Here is an 18,248-nt window from a genome sequence, read left to right as displayed (position 1 = left end):
GGGCTCAAATAAGTGAAAACATTAAATATAAGGTAGCTGTTATCCACAATGTAAAGTAAAAACAAATTCAATACCTGAAGAAAGGGGGAGAATTGTAATATTAAGTTAACATAGGTTCTGCCCAGCTTGAAACAAAAAAATCCAGAGGGCTATTTTCAATATTATTATTTTAGAAGATTTTATAGATTTTAATGAATAAATTATCAGTATATTGGCATATCAAATTTGTCCAAGATAAACCCAAGCATGAAACCAAATTATTATAGCAAAGGCTTCTTACACAACTAATTAGATTAGATTAGAGACAATTTCCATTTATTATTCCTGCAAACAATATGTTAAAGGCAGTTGGAAAAGAGAATGTAATCTTTCACCTCTCTGACACCAGACAATGGTCAACTGCAATTATATTAAGAAATTGCATCTAGCTCTTGGCCTCTATATCCATTTCTTTAATAAAAAGACTCATGTAAAACTTTATTAGGAAAAAAATATATATACCCCAACAATTTCATTTCTGAAAAGCTATTATGCCTTTAGTCCTTGATTGCTATAGAAATACTAAAAAGCATGAGCTGTTTTCTCTGTAGAATGTTCTGAAGATCCTTTTGTCTTTGTTTATAAATAAAATTTTAAAATATATATTTGCCTAAAACGAAGGAGATGAACTGATCTGCGCCAGGCTTCCAAGTCAACTCTGTATCTTAAAGGAGAAATAAAAGGGCCTGGAATACAGTTTTATACATCCCAGAGACTGCAAAGTATGAAGGCCTGAGTTGAAAAGATGTGACACATTTCTTGAATGAGACTAAGAAAAACATTTGTTTAGACTCTGAAAAAGTGACCTGGTATTATCCTAAGAAGCATACTTCCCTCTGGAAAAACAAAAACAAAATAAATTCATTGATAATGGAATGTGTGTAAAATATTTCGCAGAATTCATTTGCATATATAATCTCATTTGATTCTGTTAAATAACTTTGAAATGTGTGTACTGATATTATCCATAGTTTACTAAAAGAGGAATTGATGACCAACAAGGCTAAGTGACTACTTAACCTCAGTTTGCAGGTAAGAGAAAGATAATAAAGAACCCAATTCCCTGACTGCAACCACACATTCTTTTTGCCACATCAAGCTACATTCATTAAGGAAGAAGAAATGGACAAAATATTCAGTAGATGATGGCTTAGGGTTGATATAAGTAAGACTTTTTACATATAGATTAGGCAAAGCTGTGAAATAGAAGTGCCTTTCCCTTTCTCTTGCAGCATGCAAAGCACTCTTAGGTCCCATAGTAGGTGCTTCGTAATTGTGCTATAAGTTTTATCTGACTTGCTGCAAGAAGCAATGATGACGCTAAAAGATTTTACCCAAAATATGATCATAGAGTTTCTGCACATCATATAATATATCCCATATGGATTTTCCCAGCCTTGGGGAATTTTCATACTTCTGCTTCTAGAGGAGTTGGAGTAGCAATGGCTGGAGCAGGGTGGGAGGATATGCTAGTTGTGACTTTCACAAAAGAAAAGATTATTTGGTGGTTGCCTGAGGCAGTGGGTGGGAGGTGGATGAAATAGGTAAAGGGGGCCAAATGATACAAACTCCCAGTTATAAAATAAATAAGTCATGGGGATGTAATGTACATCATGGTGATTATAGTTAGTAATACTGTATTGCATACTTGAAAGTTATTAAGAGAATAATCTTTCTTAAAAGATCTTATCACACACATCCAATTGTAAATATTTATGGTTATGGATATAACTAGACTTACTCTGGTGATCAATCTGCAACATATACAAATATCAAATAATTATGCTGTACACCTAAAACCAATGTAATGTTATTTGTCAATTACACCTCAATTTAAAAAAAAGAAGAGATTATGCGATTGGGAAGAAAACTGAAAAATGTGTGCTGGTGACTGTAAAATTTGGTATCTGGCTAAGTAGCATGAATTGCAAGCATTGAAATGATTTTCATTGCCTACTCAAATAATGCACCCCACTTTGCCTTCCCAGGTTATTTCATCATTAGGAGTAAACTGAGTTCTACTCTTGGCTAAGAAACCACAAATGTTCCTGGGACTGAAAAACAATTACATCATGTTAAATTCCCTTTCTGAAAGGGTCTCATTGGTGTGGGCATGAAGAATAGAAAGGGCAAAGAATACAGAGACAAAGAATAAAGAGGGAACCAAAAGAGACTGTGGGGAAAAACACATTACTTTATAGAATGAGCTTGGAATCTCTGTGGGAATCAGATAGATATACAAAAAATTAACTGTAATTGAGCGTGAGAAGGGGATTCTTCATCAGAATTTTGTAAGAAGGAAAAAACCCTGCTTTAGAATATTGTGAATCTTAATCACTGAACATTTACAATCAGAGACAATGTGGTCAGGGAGATTAGCCAATGTTGTGCAAGAGACTAGAGTTGGAGGTATTACAAGATCCTTCTAATGTGAAGGTTCTACATTGTTTAAAACTTATGTAACAAGTTGATCTGACTTGTTTCTCAAATGGGGTTTGTTAAATTCAAATTATAATGGTAGGGAAGAAGATAAAGAAGAAATCTTTAGAGACATATCAGGGTCAATGATTGAAGTGATAGTGTTGCCATGGTAAAAGACTCCCAGTGTATACTACTTATGGATTCTGCTCTTGCCGTCATAAGCTGTACATTCCTTTCTATAAACTATGAAATTTATGGAGAACTGTTCTATTTAAAATTCCTCTAAACTGTCGGTTGCAGCAGCTTTCCATGCAATTACCTTCAGTGGTAATTGCTTTCTTCTCTTTTATTATGGGTAGGTCAACAAACACCCTAGTAACTGAGTAACAGCAATGAAATGAAATGAAGAGTAAAGTAAATTCACAAATATGCTTCTCAAATGTCTCCTGCCAAGACAAAGGAGAACATCTAAATGTGTTACCAAAAGAAGTACTCAAAGGAGAAAAATAACTTGCCCTTGTTTTCTGAAATTATGGTTGGCATCACCACTAAGATAAAGGATATAGAAAACAAAGCATTTAAAAAATGTATAATGAGTGAAATTGCTGTGTTTTCTTCACTGTTCTTTCTTTTAATTTTATATTCAAAATAATTATGTTTAGAATAGAGATCTTACTGTAATTACTTTCTATTTTAATTAGAGATGAAAAGCTATCTGAGGATGTAATATGTCCCTGAGCAGTGCTTCTAGGTGCTCAAATTTGACTCTACAAAAGGTCATAATTTCTAATCTATAATTTCAGAACCGAAGACAATTTCTGCTCTTCTAGAAGCACATGTTGAACTTTCAGTGTGCCCAGAAGAAACATGTTTCTCACTGAAAAAAAAAATGTTTTAATGTACTAAAAAATAGAAGCATTTAGGACCTAAAGAAACCAGTGCATCAATTAGTGGCTGTTGTGCCTAGAACTGAAATAGCAGTATACCAGGCAAGTCCCACGAAAAGAGTGACTTTCCCCAAAGGTCTCATGATGGCGCCACTGCTCTATATGTGCTCCAAGCAAGGACCTGTGCAAAGTCAGCTGAACTTAGTAAAGGCCGGGGGCCCCTCAGAATGGGAGGACAGCTGGCTAAGCCAAGACATACATGCAACATGATGGACAGGAGAAGAATAGGTAGAAAAGGTCAGCAACACAAGGCTCATCCCAGCATCTCAGACACAAGGAGAAACATTCTAGGGCTGGTCTAAAGTTAATTGTCGAGCTGTTTGGAAGATGGTGGAGGAGTAAGACATGGAGATCACCTTCCTCCCAACAAATACATCAGAAATACATCTACATGTGGAACAACTCCTACAGAACACCTACGGAATGCTGGCAGAAGACCTCAGACCTCCCAAAAGGCAAGAAACTCCCCAGGTACCTGGGTAGGGCAAAAGAAAAATGAAAAAAAAAAAAAAAAACAGAGACAAAAGAATAGGGACAGGACCTGCAACTCTGGGAGGGAGCTGTGAAGGAGGAAAAGTTTCCACACACTAGGAAGCCCCTTCGCGGGCGGAGACTGCGGGTGGCAGAGGGGGGAAGCTTCGGAGCCACGGAGGAGAGCGCAGCAACAGGGGTGCGGAGGGCAAAACAGAGAGATTCCTGCACAGAGGATCGGTGCCGACCAGCACTTACCAGCCTGAGAGGCTTGTCGGCTCACGCACTGTGGTGGGAGGGGGCTGGGAGTTGAGGCTCGGGCTTTGGAGGTCAGATCCCAGGGAGAGGACTAGGGTTGGCTGCGGGAACACAGCCTGAAGGGGGCTAGTGCACCACAAGTAGCCGAAGGGAGTCAGGGAAAAAGTCTGGACCTGCCAAAGAGACAAGAGGCCATTGTTTCAGGGTGCGTGAGGAGAGGGTATTCCTTCCCTGTGTGCCCACAGAAGGCAGAGCACCGCCTAAGTGAGCTTCAGAAACGGGCGTGAGCCGCAGCAATCAATCAGCTTGGACCCCAGAGATGGGCATGAAACGATAACGCTGCTGCTGCAGCCACCAAGAATCCTGTGTGCAAGCACAGGTCACTATCCATACCCCCCAGGAGCCTGTGCGGCCCACCACTGCTAGGGTCCTGTGATCCAGGGACAACTTCCCTGGGAGAACACACAGCGTGCCTCAGGCTGTTGCAATGTCACGCTGGCCTCTGCCGCTGCAGGCTTGCCCCGCATTCTAGTTACGACTACCTTACCCCTCCCTCCCCCCAGCCTGAGAGAGCAAGAGAGCCCTAATCAGCCGCTGCTTTAACCCTCTCCTGTCTGGGCAGGAAGAGGTGCCTGAGGGCAACCTACATGCAGAGGCAGGGCCAAAACCAAAGCTGAACCCCAGGAGCTGTGCAAACAAAGAAGAGAAAGGGAAATCTCTCCGTGCAGCCTCGGGAGCAGCAGATTAAATCCCCATAATCAACTTGATGTACCCTGCATCTGCAGAATACCTGAATAGACAACGAATGTTCCCAAAATTGAGGCAGTGGACTTTGGGAGCAAAAGTAGACTTGGGATTAGCTGTCTGAGACTGATTTGTTTCTGATTTTTATATTTATCTTAGTTTAGTTTTTAGTGCTTGTTATCATTGGTGGCTTTGTTTATTGGTTTGGTTGCTCTCTTCTTTTATTTTTTTATCTTTTAAAAATTTTATTATTATTTTTTTTTTTTTCTTCATTTTTTTTCTTCCTTTTATTCCTAGCTGTGTGGTTGGCAGGGTCTTGGTGCTCCAGCTGGGTGTCAGGCCTGAGCCTCCAAGGTGGGAGAGCCCGGTCCAGGGCTGGACCACCAGAGACCTCCCAGCCCCATGTAATATCAATTGCTGAGAGCTCTCCCAGAGATCTCCATCTCAACACTAACACCCAGCTCCACCCAATGGCCAGCAAGCTCCAGTGCTGGACTCCCTATGCCAAACAACTAGCAAGACAGGAACACAACCCAACGCATTATCAGAGAGGCTGCCTAAAATCATTCTAAGTTCACAGACACCCCAAAACATACCACCAGACATGGTCCTGACCACCAGAAAGAAAAGATCCATTCTCACCCCAGAACACAGGTGCAAGTCCCCTCCACCAGGAAGTCTACACAAGCCATGGAACCAACCTCACCAACTGGGGGTAGACACCAAAAACAATGGGAGCTAGGAACATTCACACTGTGAAAACAAGACCCCAAACACAGTAAGTTTAACAAAAGAGAAATATGCAGCAGGTGAAGGAGCAAGGTAAAAACCCACCAGACCAAACAAATGAAGAGGAAATAGGCAGTCTATCTGAAAAAGAATTCAAAGTAATGATAGTAAAGATGATCCAAAATCTTGGAAATAGAATGGAGAAAATACAAGAAACGTTTAACAAGGGGCTAGAAGAACTAAAGAGCAAGCAAACAATGATGAACAACACAAATACATGAAATTAAAAATTCTCTAGAAGGAGTCATTAGCAGAATAACTGAGGCAGAAGAACGGAAAAGTGACCTGGAAGATAAAATAGTGGAAATAACTGCCGCAGAGCAGAATAAAGAAAAAAGAATGAAAAGAACTGAGGACAGTCTCAGAGACCTCTGGGACAACATTAAACACACCAACATTCGAATTATAGGGGTCCCAGAAGAAGAAGGGAGAAAGGAACGGTCTGAGAAAATATTTGAAGAGATTATAGTTGAAAACTTCCCTAACATGGGAAAGGAAATAGTCAATCAAGTCTAGGAAGCACAGAGAATCCCATACAGGAAAAATCCAAGGAGAAACACGCCAAGACACATATTAATCAAACTATCAAAAATTAAATACAAAGAAAAACTATTACAAGCAGCAAGGGAAAAACAACAAATAGAGTCTGTCATACAGAGTGAAGTAAGTCAGAAAGAGAAAAACAAATGCCATATGCTAACACATATATATGGAATCTAAAAAAAAAAAAAGTGGTTCTGAAGAACCTAAGGTCAGGACAGGAATAAAGATGCAGAGGTAGAGAATGGACTTGAGGACACGGGGAGGGGGAAGGGCAAACTGGGACAAAGTGAGAGAGTGGCATGGACATATATACACTACCAAATGTAAAATAGATAGCTAGTGGGAAGCAGCTGCATAGCACAGGGAGATCAGCTCGGTGGTTTATGACCACCTAGAGGGGTGGGATAGGGAGGGTGGGAGGGAGGCGCCAGAGGGAGGGGATATGGGGATATATGTATACATATAGCTGATTCACTTTATTATACAGCAGAAACCAACATAATATTGTAAAGCAATTATACTCCAATAAAGACATTAAAAAAAATAAAGTTAATTGTCTTTATTTTGATTCTCTGCAGAAAAATTCACACTTATGCCTTATTCCATAACATATCTTAGCCTTTAGACCATTTCTCTACAAAGACTTTGCAAATATATAACATTTGTCATTTGCTACAATGGTAAGACGCTGGTGAGCAAATACTGCAGAGTGTCCTTCTAGAGACTGAAGGCTGGCTATAGGCAAAATATTTAGAGCTCATTCAGGGATGGCAGATAGGTACCAACCATGACTGACTTTTAGGAGCTGCTTAGAATGAGGATGATGTCAAGCCTAGACCCAAGCTCAGTGGAAAATAACCCCATGACCCTTTAGCAAGGTATTGGATAGGCAGGCACAGGGTATGGGGTAGGGACACACAAAGATATTCACTTTTTAAAATGTATTTACAATATCTGGCTTAAATCACTTAACATGTTTTATTTTCCTATGGGAAAAGTCATAACTGTTTTTTCAAATCTCAAATTAATGATAAAATTTCATTAAAATGGTAAAACTTAAAAACATATTTAAAGTTATAAACATTTTCTAAAAATAATTTCTAACATAATCATCAGCCTGGCAGTTATAGAATACACCTCAGTTTTCTAATAAGTGAACAGAGTAGGAAAGAAAAAGACAGAAACTTGAAACAAGCACAGTATTCTCAATAACAACCAGAGAAAACTCTGCTTACCATTGCCTAAAAGTGCTTAGCATGGCAGAAGGTGAGGGCCAATATGTAAAGCAATGATTCCTAAACTGTTAAACTTTGGATAGGTATAGACCATTTGATAATCTGATAAATTATATAAGCTCCTCTCCAAGAAAAATGCCATATGTAAACCTATAAAAATATGAAAATATTCTGAGGAGTCAATATCTTCCTGAAATTCATCCATTGACTTCAAATCCCTTGCTAAAGTGTGAAGAAATCCTGGTGAAATGGGGAAAAAAACAAAAACAAATACAACAACACTTTGCTCAGTGCCTGACAGATAATACGTGCTCAATCAATAATTTTTGAGAAATGAACAAACATGAAGTCAGGAAGCTTAGATTGAAGTTGTGTTATCACAGATAAGTCACTTTAAAGCTCTAGGCTTGGTTTCTTAAGAAATCTTGTACTTTTAGTGATTTTCAGTATTTGGAATATTCTCAACATTTTCAGAGAAGAATTAATGTTTAATAAATTTAAATTTGCTATGACTTCTGAAAAGAAGCATGTCCTTTTAAAACCTGCATATATACTCCATTATCTGGTGAATAATAAGAAAATAAGTGAGGCTATTTGGCTTTTGTGCTTTAAAACATGGAAGGAGCAAGCCTGAAAAGTTGGGTTGATTTGGACAAGGTCAGTTAAATTTCTCCTGTTTCTTACCACAGAACATACCTCTATACTATAGTTTTAAAAACGAGTAGGTTAGATAATAATAATAATATAGGGAGTCAGAAAAAAAAAAAAACTGTTTCAAGAGTTGCAAATTCTAAACTGAAAACAGCCTATTTTTGTACTGAAAATGCTTATGTTTTTTAAGCAAATGCATTGAGTATTAGTTACCAACAGATTATTTTTTACATCAACAAGTTATATTTCCAGTTAAGCATATTTGCCCTTTTAATCTTTGAATTAGTACAGTAGAAAATATTTCTGAAAAGTATAATCCACAGATTCCCCCTAAGAAGCAAAGTAGAAATATAACTGAAAAATGTGATATAGTGGAGTCGCAGGACTTAGATTAGAACAAAACTCTGCCACTTACTAGTTCTATGATTTCAGATAAGTCTTTTACCTTCTCTAGGCCTTGTTTTTCTGATACACGCTAAGGTGACAGTATCAGCTGCCCTGACTGACTCATAAAATTATTTTGAGGCACAAATGAATGTGTTTTGAAAATTAAAGTTTGTTAAATCATGGAAGAAAATAAAATCAGTACCCCCTTTAACCTCTCCTGTAAGGTGTCTATATTTTTAGGGCCAAAACTCACATAACTGGAGATAAATTGACACATAACAAATGAGTGGCACTGAAAATGCTTTTGCTCATTAAAAAAAATGGTTTAACACGTGGATGAGATAAATGTAAGTTAATGAAAGACAGATGCACAAAAATTATCTTAATTTATACAAGGGTTTAAAAATTAAGGGACAACTGCTTCACGAAATTCCTTTATAGAAGACTCAAATCATCAGAAAATAATCTGACACTTGTTGGATCCATACTTGGGAATTCATGTGGCAATATTCCTGTTTTCAAAAGCAGATACCAGTTGAACACATCTGGTTTCTAGAGAAAATACCAATGAGAACACATGCCATTTTGATGTCACAGTTTCAAAATGAGTGTTATCTGGTCTATCACCAAACGCGGCAGAATAATTGTCAGAATTTTGATACAGTGGTATAACTATGCTATAGAAATAGTTATCAAAGGAATAACTATAAATTTCTGTCAAATATACTTGAGCGAAGAAACTCTAAGTCAGTTCAATTTTAAATAAATAACTAAATAAATATTAAAATAAATAAAATAGTGATGGTTTCAATCTGTTAATAAATTAGCTTCACAAATAAATATTTTGGTGGCCTGGAGTAATTTCAAACTTCTCAAGGCCTCAATACCCTTATGGTAAAATGGATTCTACAACTTCTTCCCTCTGTCTCATAGAGATTGTAGTGAGGATCAAATGAAATAATGTACATCACAGCACTGGGTAGAGTATAAAATGCTAAATACATATAAGGCATTATTTTTATCGATAGGCTGTAAACTTCATGTAGGCAGTAATTTAAATAATTCATTATTGTATTTGAAACATTGAATAACACATAGTTTTTATGAAGTTGGTTTTATTGAATAATAGAAATAGTCGCAAAATCGGTATCCCTCACTGGAAATCTAATATGTCATAGTTCTTTTCATAAAACAGCTAGATGCATCCAAACAGAATGTCTCAGAAGATTGGAACGCAGGGAAAAAGATGGATACTGGGAACAAAAACGTCTATGCATTTGAAGGTCAGGACATCGGCAAAGATTTTGCAAGTACCAGAGGACAAAGCAAGATGGATTATTCAATATGTGCTACAACTAGTAAGCAACAGAAAGATGGTCAGGGGTTTAGAGTGTGAAGAACAGACAAATAACAAAATGAAGAGCCAGTCACCAGGGAGACCACAGGAAGTAAGAGAAAGAAAGATAAAGAAAGAAAAAAAAAAAGGCAGGGGAGAGGATTAGACCCAGACTGTGAACATGAATGTATCTGATAGATGTAAATCCCTTCTCAGTTATACACAATATCTACTCTATTGATGACCTTGGACCATTAACTTTTTGGCCTCACTTTACACACACACCCGTCCCCCCCAATACACACATCATGTGTGTATATACATATACACACACAAATACTCAATGCATCAGACGTATACACCTAAGTTGTTTTGAGGAGTAAGCATGTTTAGTGCTCAATATATATCAGTTGTTATCATTACTAGAGATTTTTTAATTCTACAGATTCAAGGTTACACGTCTAGAATGAAGCAATAAAAACTTTTTAAAGAAACACATTCTTTGGGCATATTTACCATCAACATATCATGTATTATTTTCTGTATATGTACTATAAACACAATATTAAATGAGGATTGACGTGATGCTTATGATGCTCTTTAAAGAGACCAAATGTTAGCAACATAACATGTGGAACAGAGCCTTCAGCAAAGGCATAAATATATTGGTCTCCACACAGGAAAAGTCAGTCCAGGAAGCTGTCATGGCCAAAATATACGTTCAAAAGGCTTCCCACCCAGAATGTATCTAATCTTAAGCCTACAGAACATGAAAGTGAGTTCAGAGATAATTTCCATTTAAACTCAGTAACGTCTCCTTCTGAAAATCTGGTATCAAAACTCAAACAGTCTCGCATTCCCTACCTCAATAGGCAAGTTGATACATTTAATTTTTGGTGACTAGGGAGCATTACGTAAATTGTTTTGAAGTGACCAAAACAACAACAAAAAAGTACGTAAGTGAAATTGAGTGGCTTACATTTTAAAATAAATGTTTAAGCTGCCCAGTAATCATATTTAGGGCAAATTAAAACAGTAATTTTCATTTTATAATTTCTCAAACAACAAAGTTTGTTACTGCTTTACTGCTTGTATTATTTAGTTAATTACTGCGATGAACTGAATTGTGTCTCCCCCCAAACTCATATGTTGAAAGCCTACCCCCAATGTGATTTTTACTAGAAGATGGAGCCTATAAGGAGGTAATTAAGGTTAAATGAGGTCCTAAGGGTGGGATCCTGATATTGTAGGATTAGTGTCCTTATAAGGAGAGACATAAGTGAGCTCACTAGTTCTCCTCCGTGTGAGGACACAGTGGGAAGGTGGCTGCTGCTAACCAGGAAGAGGGCTCTCACTAGAAACCAAACCCTGCCAGACTTGATCTCAGACTTTCCAGCCTCCAGACTGTGAGAAAATAAATTTCTGTTGTTTAAGCCACTGGGTCCATGGTATTTTTTTATGTCAGCCTGAGCAGACTAACATATTTATTTACCTATTCATTTATTCTTGTTTCTTTAATGAGAATACCCAGTTCTCTGGGTATTCCTAAAGTCTTAATTAAACACAACATTTTTTTTTTCTTACTACACTGATGGGATAGTCAACTGTTATAATTTTCTTAAGAAAGTTGACCTCAGCAAGATGAACGGCTAGGAGATCCCAACACTTTTCTCCTCCTCTCAAAAAACCCAGCAAAAATAGTAAAGGAACTATAAACTGATGAAAATATCTCAGGAAAAGCTCTAGACTACAATGGGGAAGTAGCAAAAACACTGTAGAGCTCAAAAACTGATGATGGTTACATAGAAAAGCATAGGAAGCATTTTACCTTCAGCACTCCATCTCCCAGTCTAGAGCAGCTTAGTGCCAGGAGGGGTCCCCACAGAAGAACTTCACCGCATAGGTAAAAGGAGAGCAGGAGAACCCCTGCAAGCCTCACCACTGTGGATTTGTATCATTTTCACCAACACTGATCCTGATGATGGAGCATCTCAGAGTCTCTGCTGCTGAATCTCCTCCCCAGGGCTGGGGCTACTGTTGCATGAGAACTGCCCTCAAGGGCCCCCAGTAGCCATTCTCTGGGATTGGGATGCCCCAGCATGTAGCCTCATATGAGACCAGAGCTTCTATACTGCTCTGAGATCTGCCTCGCTGGGTTCTCAGTTCCCAGCTCTGACTCATCATTTCTGGGGACCGGCTGACTGATGCTCTGAGTCCCACCCCAGAGTCCCAGGTCATAGCTCTGACCTGTTAGTGCCAGGGCTATGCTGCTGCTGGTCTGAGCCCCATCCTCTAGGTCCAACACAGATTTAATGGACCACCACCAGGGATATGTTACTGCTCTTCTGTGACTGCCCCCTGGGGTCAAAGTTGGGACTTTGTTCCATCATCCCAAGACTGTGCTGCTACTGTACCCTGACCCCAAGCCATTGCACACCCTATCACCCCAGGGTCCATGCTGCTGCTGTATCCTCCCTGCCTACCCCCAATCTGAGTCACTGTGGAGAGTCCCAGAGACTCAGACTACAGTTCCCCAGAGATCTGCAGATTCTTACACAATGGACACCAATGCCATTGCTGCACAAGTGTACCTGTGCCTCAGGATCCTGGTACTGTTGTAGTTCCACATACATCTGATCCTAGGACTCTGGCTCCACTACTTCTCTGAGTGCCAGCATACCAGACCAGCCAATAAGAGGGATCCCCTTGGCTAGAACGTCTTCTCACAAGTGAAAAAGGAGAATAGGAGAATCTCAGCAGTCTTTGCCACTCAGGAAGTCAATAACCTTAGCCACCACCACCAACCACAGGACCTCGGCCGTCTTGAGCACAGTGGACCCCTATAGTCTGTGCTAACATTGACCTCAGCTGATGGAGCTGCATGGAGACTATTCTGCTGTGCTCTTTCAAGAATAAAAGGTACCCTCACAACCACATTTGGGGAAAGTCTTTCCTTACCAAAGTCAGGCCATTTGTGACAACCTAAGTGAAATAAGCCAGACAGAGAAAGAAAATACTGTATGTTGTCACTTATATGTGGAATCTTCAAAAAAATAAAAGGCTGATTTTATAGGAACAAAGAATTGAATGGTGGCTGCAAGGAGCAGAGAGGAGGGAAATGATGTGATGGATGTCAAAGTGTACAAATTTGCATTTATAAGAAGAATAAGTTCTGAGGATCAAATGTATAGCATGGTGACTGTGGTTAATAACGGGGTATTTATCATTCAAAATTGCTGAGAGTAGATCTAAATCTTTCTCACTATACACACAAATAGTTAACTATGTGAGGTGAGGGATGTGTTCATTATTTTGATCTTGGTAATCATTCCACAATGTATTTGTACATCAAAACGTCATGCTGTACATTTTAAATATGTATGATTATATTTGTCGGTTATTCCTCATTCAAGTTAAAAAATCCAAACTCCAAAAATAATGTCTATCAGGTTTCAATAACATTAAAATTTTTCAATAATTTTAGTGAATTACTTTATAGTTACATACACATTCAATAAAAAACTACACTTTGAGATAAAAATAAAAACACATTTTTCATCAGAGCATAAATTAGAATCATCATACACACACTTTTTTAACTTTTTATTTTATATTGGAGTATAGTTGATTAAAAATGGTGTGCTAGTTTCAGGTGTACAGCAAAGTGATACAGTTATACATATACGTGGATCTATTCTTTTTCAAGTTCTTTTCCCATTTAGGTTGTTACATAATATTGAGCAGCATTCCCTGTGCTATACAGTAGGTCCTTGTTGGTTATGCATTTTTAAATACAGCAGTGTGTACAGGTCAATCTCAAACTCCCTAACTATCTCTCCCCTGCCACCCTTGCCCCTGGTAATCATACCTTTGTTCTCTAAGTCTATGAGTCTGTTTCTGTTTTGTAAATAAGTTCATTTGTATCACTTTTTTTAGAGTCCACATATAAGTGATAACATACAATATTTGTCTTTCTCTATCTGACTTACTTCACTCAGTATGACAATCTCTAGGTCCATCCATGTTGCTGCAAATGGCATTATTTCATTCTTTTTAATGGCTGAGTAATATTCCATTGCATATATGTGCCACATCTTGTCTATCCACATATATTCATAAGGAAAAAATTCACTTTTGGCACACATATCATAAAACTACACTTTTAAATTTTTATGAAGAAATTATAACTAAAGGATACTTTTATGTTTTAAAAAAGCAGAATATGTATAATATATAATCTATATTAACATACATATGTTAATCACAAAGCAGATTATGCCTAATACAAAAGGAACTAAACAGAAATGCAAAATATTTCAAAATATTGAGTGTGCTCCAAGTGATGGGATTTTAAGTGTTTTTTTTTTTTTTTGGCCTTATACATTTAGACATGTTTTGAAATTGTTCTATACTGAAAAAATAATTCTTCTGAAATTAAAAAAATAAGTATATGTAAAAGTAAAATAGAGGAGCAAAATGGAGGGTAGGTATTTCAGAGAATATCAACTCCAAACTGAATCAAGGAAGATAAAAAGTAACTCAAGTCCTGGGCAAATAACAATCCACAGGACCTCAATTCTTTCCTTAGTACAGAATGTTTACTGCTGCTGGCAGCCTTCCCTAATCAAAAGCCAGCTCTCAAACATTAATAAGGACACTGAATTTGTCAGTATGTCTTGCAATTGTCAGCACATGCCATTACTTTTAAGATAAATTCACGTGCTTTAGCGGCAGGCATTGCTCCTTCAAAGATTATCTTCACTAAAAACCATCAAATCTATTCAAAACTGAATAGATTCTCAGGAAACTACTTTCAGGGAAATAAAATATTTTGCTACTTATCTCAGGATTCAGCAAGTTATTGCCAAAAATATTTGTGGACTCATTTTAATAGATGCATGGATGGATTCCTGTGGTCACAGACATTAGCTTCTACTCTCTACTGCCCTGACCTATCTATTTATGTATCCATGTACATACATATGTATGTATGTATGTATTCATTCATTTATTTAACATGTTTATACAGTACCTAAAATGTGCACTGTTGATATAAAACTAAGCAAATGAGATGATATAAATGTAAGTTGTCATCAAGATGAGTGGATGAGTACATTACAGCAGAAATTTTTGGTTGCCTCTCCATTAACAATTAGATTTCTTTAGTTCTAAAAAGAAGCAACCTTTTACAGTAGAAGCTGAAAACACTAAAGTCTCACTTTTGCATAGGGTCATGCCCAAGTTTGGGGAGACTTCTCAAAAAATGTTCCTCCTTTACAAAAATTATGACAGTCAAGGACAAGCGTCTCCCCCCGCACCCTTTTCTTTGACTTTGTACACAGGTATATAGCTCTTTAGACACCATCACTATATAATGAGGAATCAAAGCTTAGAACAAGTCAGTTATGTGAGGATCATGATATGAAAAAGTCTGAAACACAAACAAACAAAAAACTCTGGGTCCTTGTTGACATTGTTTAGCTACTGAATAAGTTAATTTAACTACTAAAATTGCCATGCTTCTAGATCTCATGTTATTGGAGTTAATAAAAATTAAACAGTGTTTTGGGGAGAGAATATGGGAAGACATCCTAATTTGTGCAACTTCATGGTCTATTCATACACAATTCACTTGATTTCATATAAAAGTGCTCTTCTCAAAGTGGCCTAAAATAACAAGGCTTACAAATAATGTCTCATTTTTTCAAATAATACAGATATGCAACAAATCTTGATTTTGGTAATTTCTGAAAGTTGATAAATTACTAATCTATATTTAACAACTGTCATATTACAAAGAAGTAAATCATGGAAAATTATTGGATCTCATTCTTTTCTCCCAACTTTTCTTTCTATAACTCTTCAATTTGAGAAATGAAATTCAAAAAATTTAAAAAGCCTCATATGATCTTCTGTCTTTACATAAATCTCCCAGCCTAATACCTAAAAGTTATCAGCTCTAGGGAGCTTGGAATTCTCTTATTATATTCCTGATCTTATTAAGTTAACCAAATCAGAGAACTAGACATTTCTTTGCAAATATGAACACACACACACACACACACACACACACACACACACACACACACACACTAGGTTTTTTTGTTTTTTTTTTTTTTTTTGCCAATTTCAATTATTTGTTATTGGTGACTGCAAAAAGCTAAGGCCAAACTGAATGTAAAAGTTAAGATACCCTGAGCTTAAGAGTCTCAGTATGAAAGATTGAAGGTACACAGGCAAATATCTTGGATTTTATACTTTTATCTTATCTATTTATCACATGCAATGAGCAGTGCTGAGAGTCAGTAAGCATTAATGAGAATAAATTCAAAGTTTTCTTGGTGTGCTGGAGAATATCTTGTTATAGATGAGATTAAAGGAATGGCAGGAAGCATATTTATGAAAGACTAAATGGCAAAATGTACCCAGATTCATGACTTGCATGGAATAAGGATTTAATAGATATTGGTTTACATAACAGGAACACCTTCCCATGATTCTAAGCCAAAAATAAATGTGTCAGAGAAGAGTGAGAAGTCATTTCTTACTGTTTTAATCAGAAAAATTAAAGGATTTTCCAACCATTAGATAACACGAAGAATTTTCTGTACTTTAAACCTGATATTCATAGATTGGGATGATCACTGTAGTGAACACATTTTTGAAAAATAGATATTACGCACAAAGTAATTTGCACTTATTTATTAAACAAATTATTATTCCTACTACTAAGAGCCTAATACTCTATCACTCTACTGCATTTGGGAATGCAGATGGCACAATTAAAGGCACCTACTTCTATCTCCTCTGTTCAACGGAGATAAAAGGAAATATCTCTATTAGTTTCTTCTTGCTACTATAACAAACTACCATGAACTAAGTGGCTTAAACAACAGCACAATTTATTCTCTTTTTGTTCTGAAAGTCAGAAGTTTGAAATGAATTTTATGGAGCAAAATCAAGGTGTTGAAAGGGCTGTTTTTTCTGGAGGCTATAGGGGAAAAATCCTTTACATTGTCTTTCCGCCCCCAGCTTCCGTGGTTACATAATCTTCTTTTTACTTAGGCAGTCCTGTCTTACTCCTATTAAAAACTTGTGCGATTATACTAGATAACTTGGGATAATCTTCCCATGTTAAGATCCTTAACTGAATCACCTCTGCAAATTCTCCTTTGCCATAAAATATAACATTCACGGGTTCCAGGGATTAGCAAGTGGATATATTTGGGAGGCCATTAGTCAGTCAACCATAACCATAGTCTGTGATAGATGTCTACCTATACATAGGCATTGATCTTATCAAGTATCAATCACCAAAATCAATCAACCATGATTAAACATGAAGACTATAATAAGAAGATTTATATAGGCATCTCTGGAAGTCAAGAATGTAAGTCACCAGTGGACCTCATCTGTGGAAACTTGTTCAGTATATGCTCTCCTTAATGTAAATATTCTGAAAGACATGCCTCAATGTTGAATTAAAGTAATTGAAGCTTACAAAGGGACTTTAAACACTTTGGAATGAAGCCTGCCTTTGATTAAGAATGTACCTAGGAAACCATAACTGTATTTATCTCCACTAATTAAGTAGGCAATAAAATGAAAAAACCTTCAATTCAGTCAAATAAAACTTTAATTCTTGTGAAAATCTGGAAATTAAATTTAAGCTAAATGATATTTTAGATAGTTTAGGTATTGAGCTAGCCAGTTGGAGGGGGTAGGGAGGAAGATGCTTACCTTAAATAATAAATCCTTCTTCCCATAACGAAGCTCCTTCAGCTGGGCTTGGATTTTTTTTGACTGTTAAAAAAAAAAAAAAATGGATTAGTGACTTAATTTCATTTATATTTTCTAACTTGAAGATTAAAATTCTTTTAAACTGCATAAGAATGAATTTTGCAGCCAAAGTAAAAAGAGCTCAACTAGTTTGGAAATGGTTTAGTCATTTTGGGAAACTGTTTGGCAGCTTCTTATAAATATAAATTATACAGAAATTCTTTCTAGGTATCTGCCTAAGAGAAATTATAATATATACATAAATGTTTACAGTATATTTATTCATAATAGTCAAGAGCTGGAAATATCCCACATGTCCATTAACTGATGAATAGTAAACAAATTATGGTACATCCATGAAATGAAATACCAAAATACGGTTAGGCATTTCTTAAAATAAATTAAGTCTGAAACGTAACAATATAGATGTATTTCAAATGTATTAGAGCATGTGAAAGAATCCAGTCACAAAAAGCTATATTTTGTATAATACCATATATATGATATTATAGAAAAGACAAAAGACTAGGGACATAAATCAGGTTGGTAGTTGACGTGGACTGGGGGTTGGTGGTAGAGATTATAAAATATCAAGTGGGAACTTTGTAGGTGATGAAAATATCCTCTATCCTGAATACTGATCAAACC

General features: G+C 36.9%; 1 protein-coding gene across 1 annotated transcript in view; it reads right to left on the bottom strand.

The window, feature by feature from the left end:
* The window catches only part of LUZP2 (leucine zipper protein 2), a 514,848-nt gene that overhangs the window by 88,870 nt on the left and 407,730 nt on the right, over positions 1 to 18,248 (bottom strand). Inside the window, 1 exon segment of the mRNA XM_032641180.1 lies at positions 17,562 to 17,624. Coding sequence (XP_032497071.1) covers positions 17,562 to 17,624 — 63 coding nt within the window.

Source organism: Phocoena sinus, chromosome 8, assembly GCF_008692025.1.
Source record: "Phocoena sinus isolate mPhoSin1 chromosome 8, mPhoSin1.pri, whole genome shotgun sequence".
Lineage (NCBI taxonomy): Eukaryota > Metazoa > Chordata > Mammalia > Artiodactyla > Phocoenidae > Phocoena > Phocoena sinus.
This window is presented reverse-complemented; position numbering and strand designations above follow the sequence as displayed.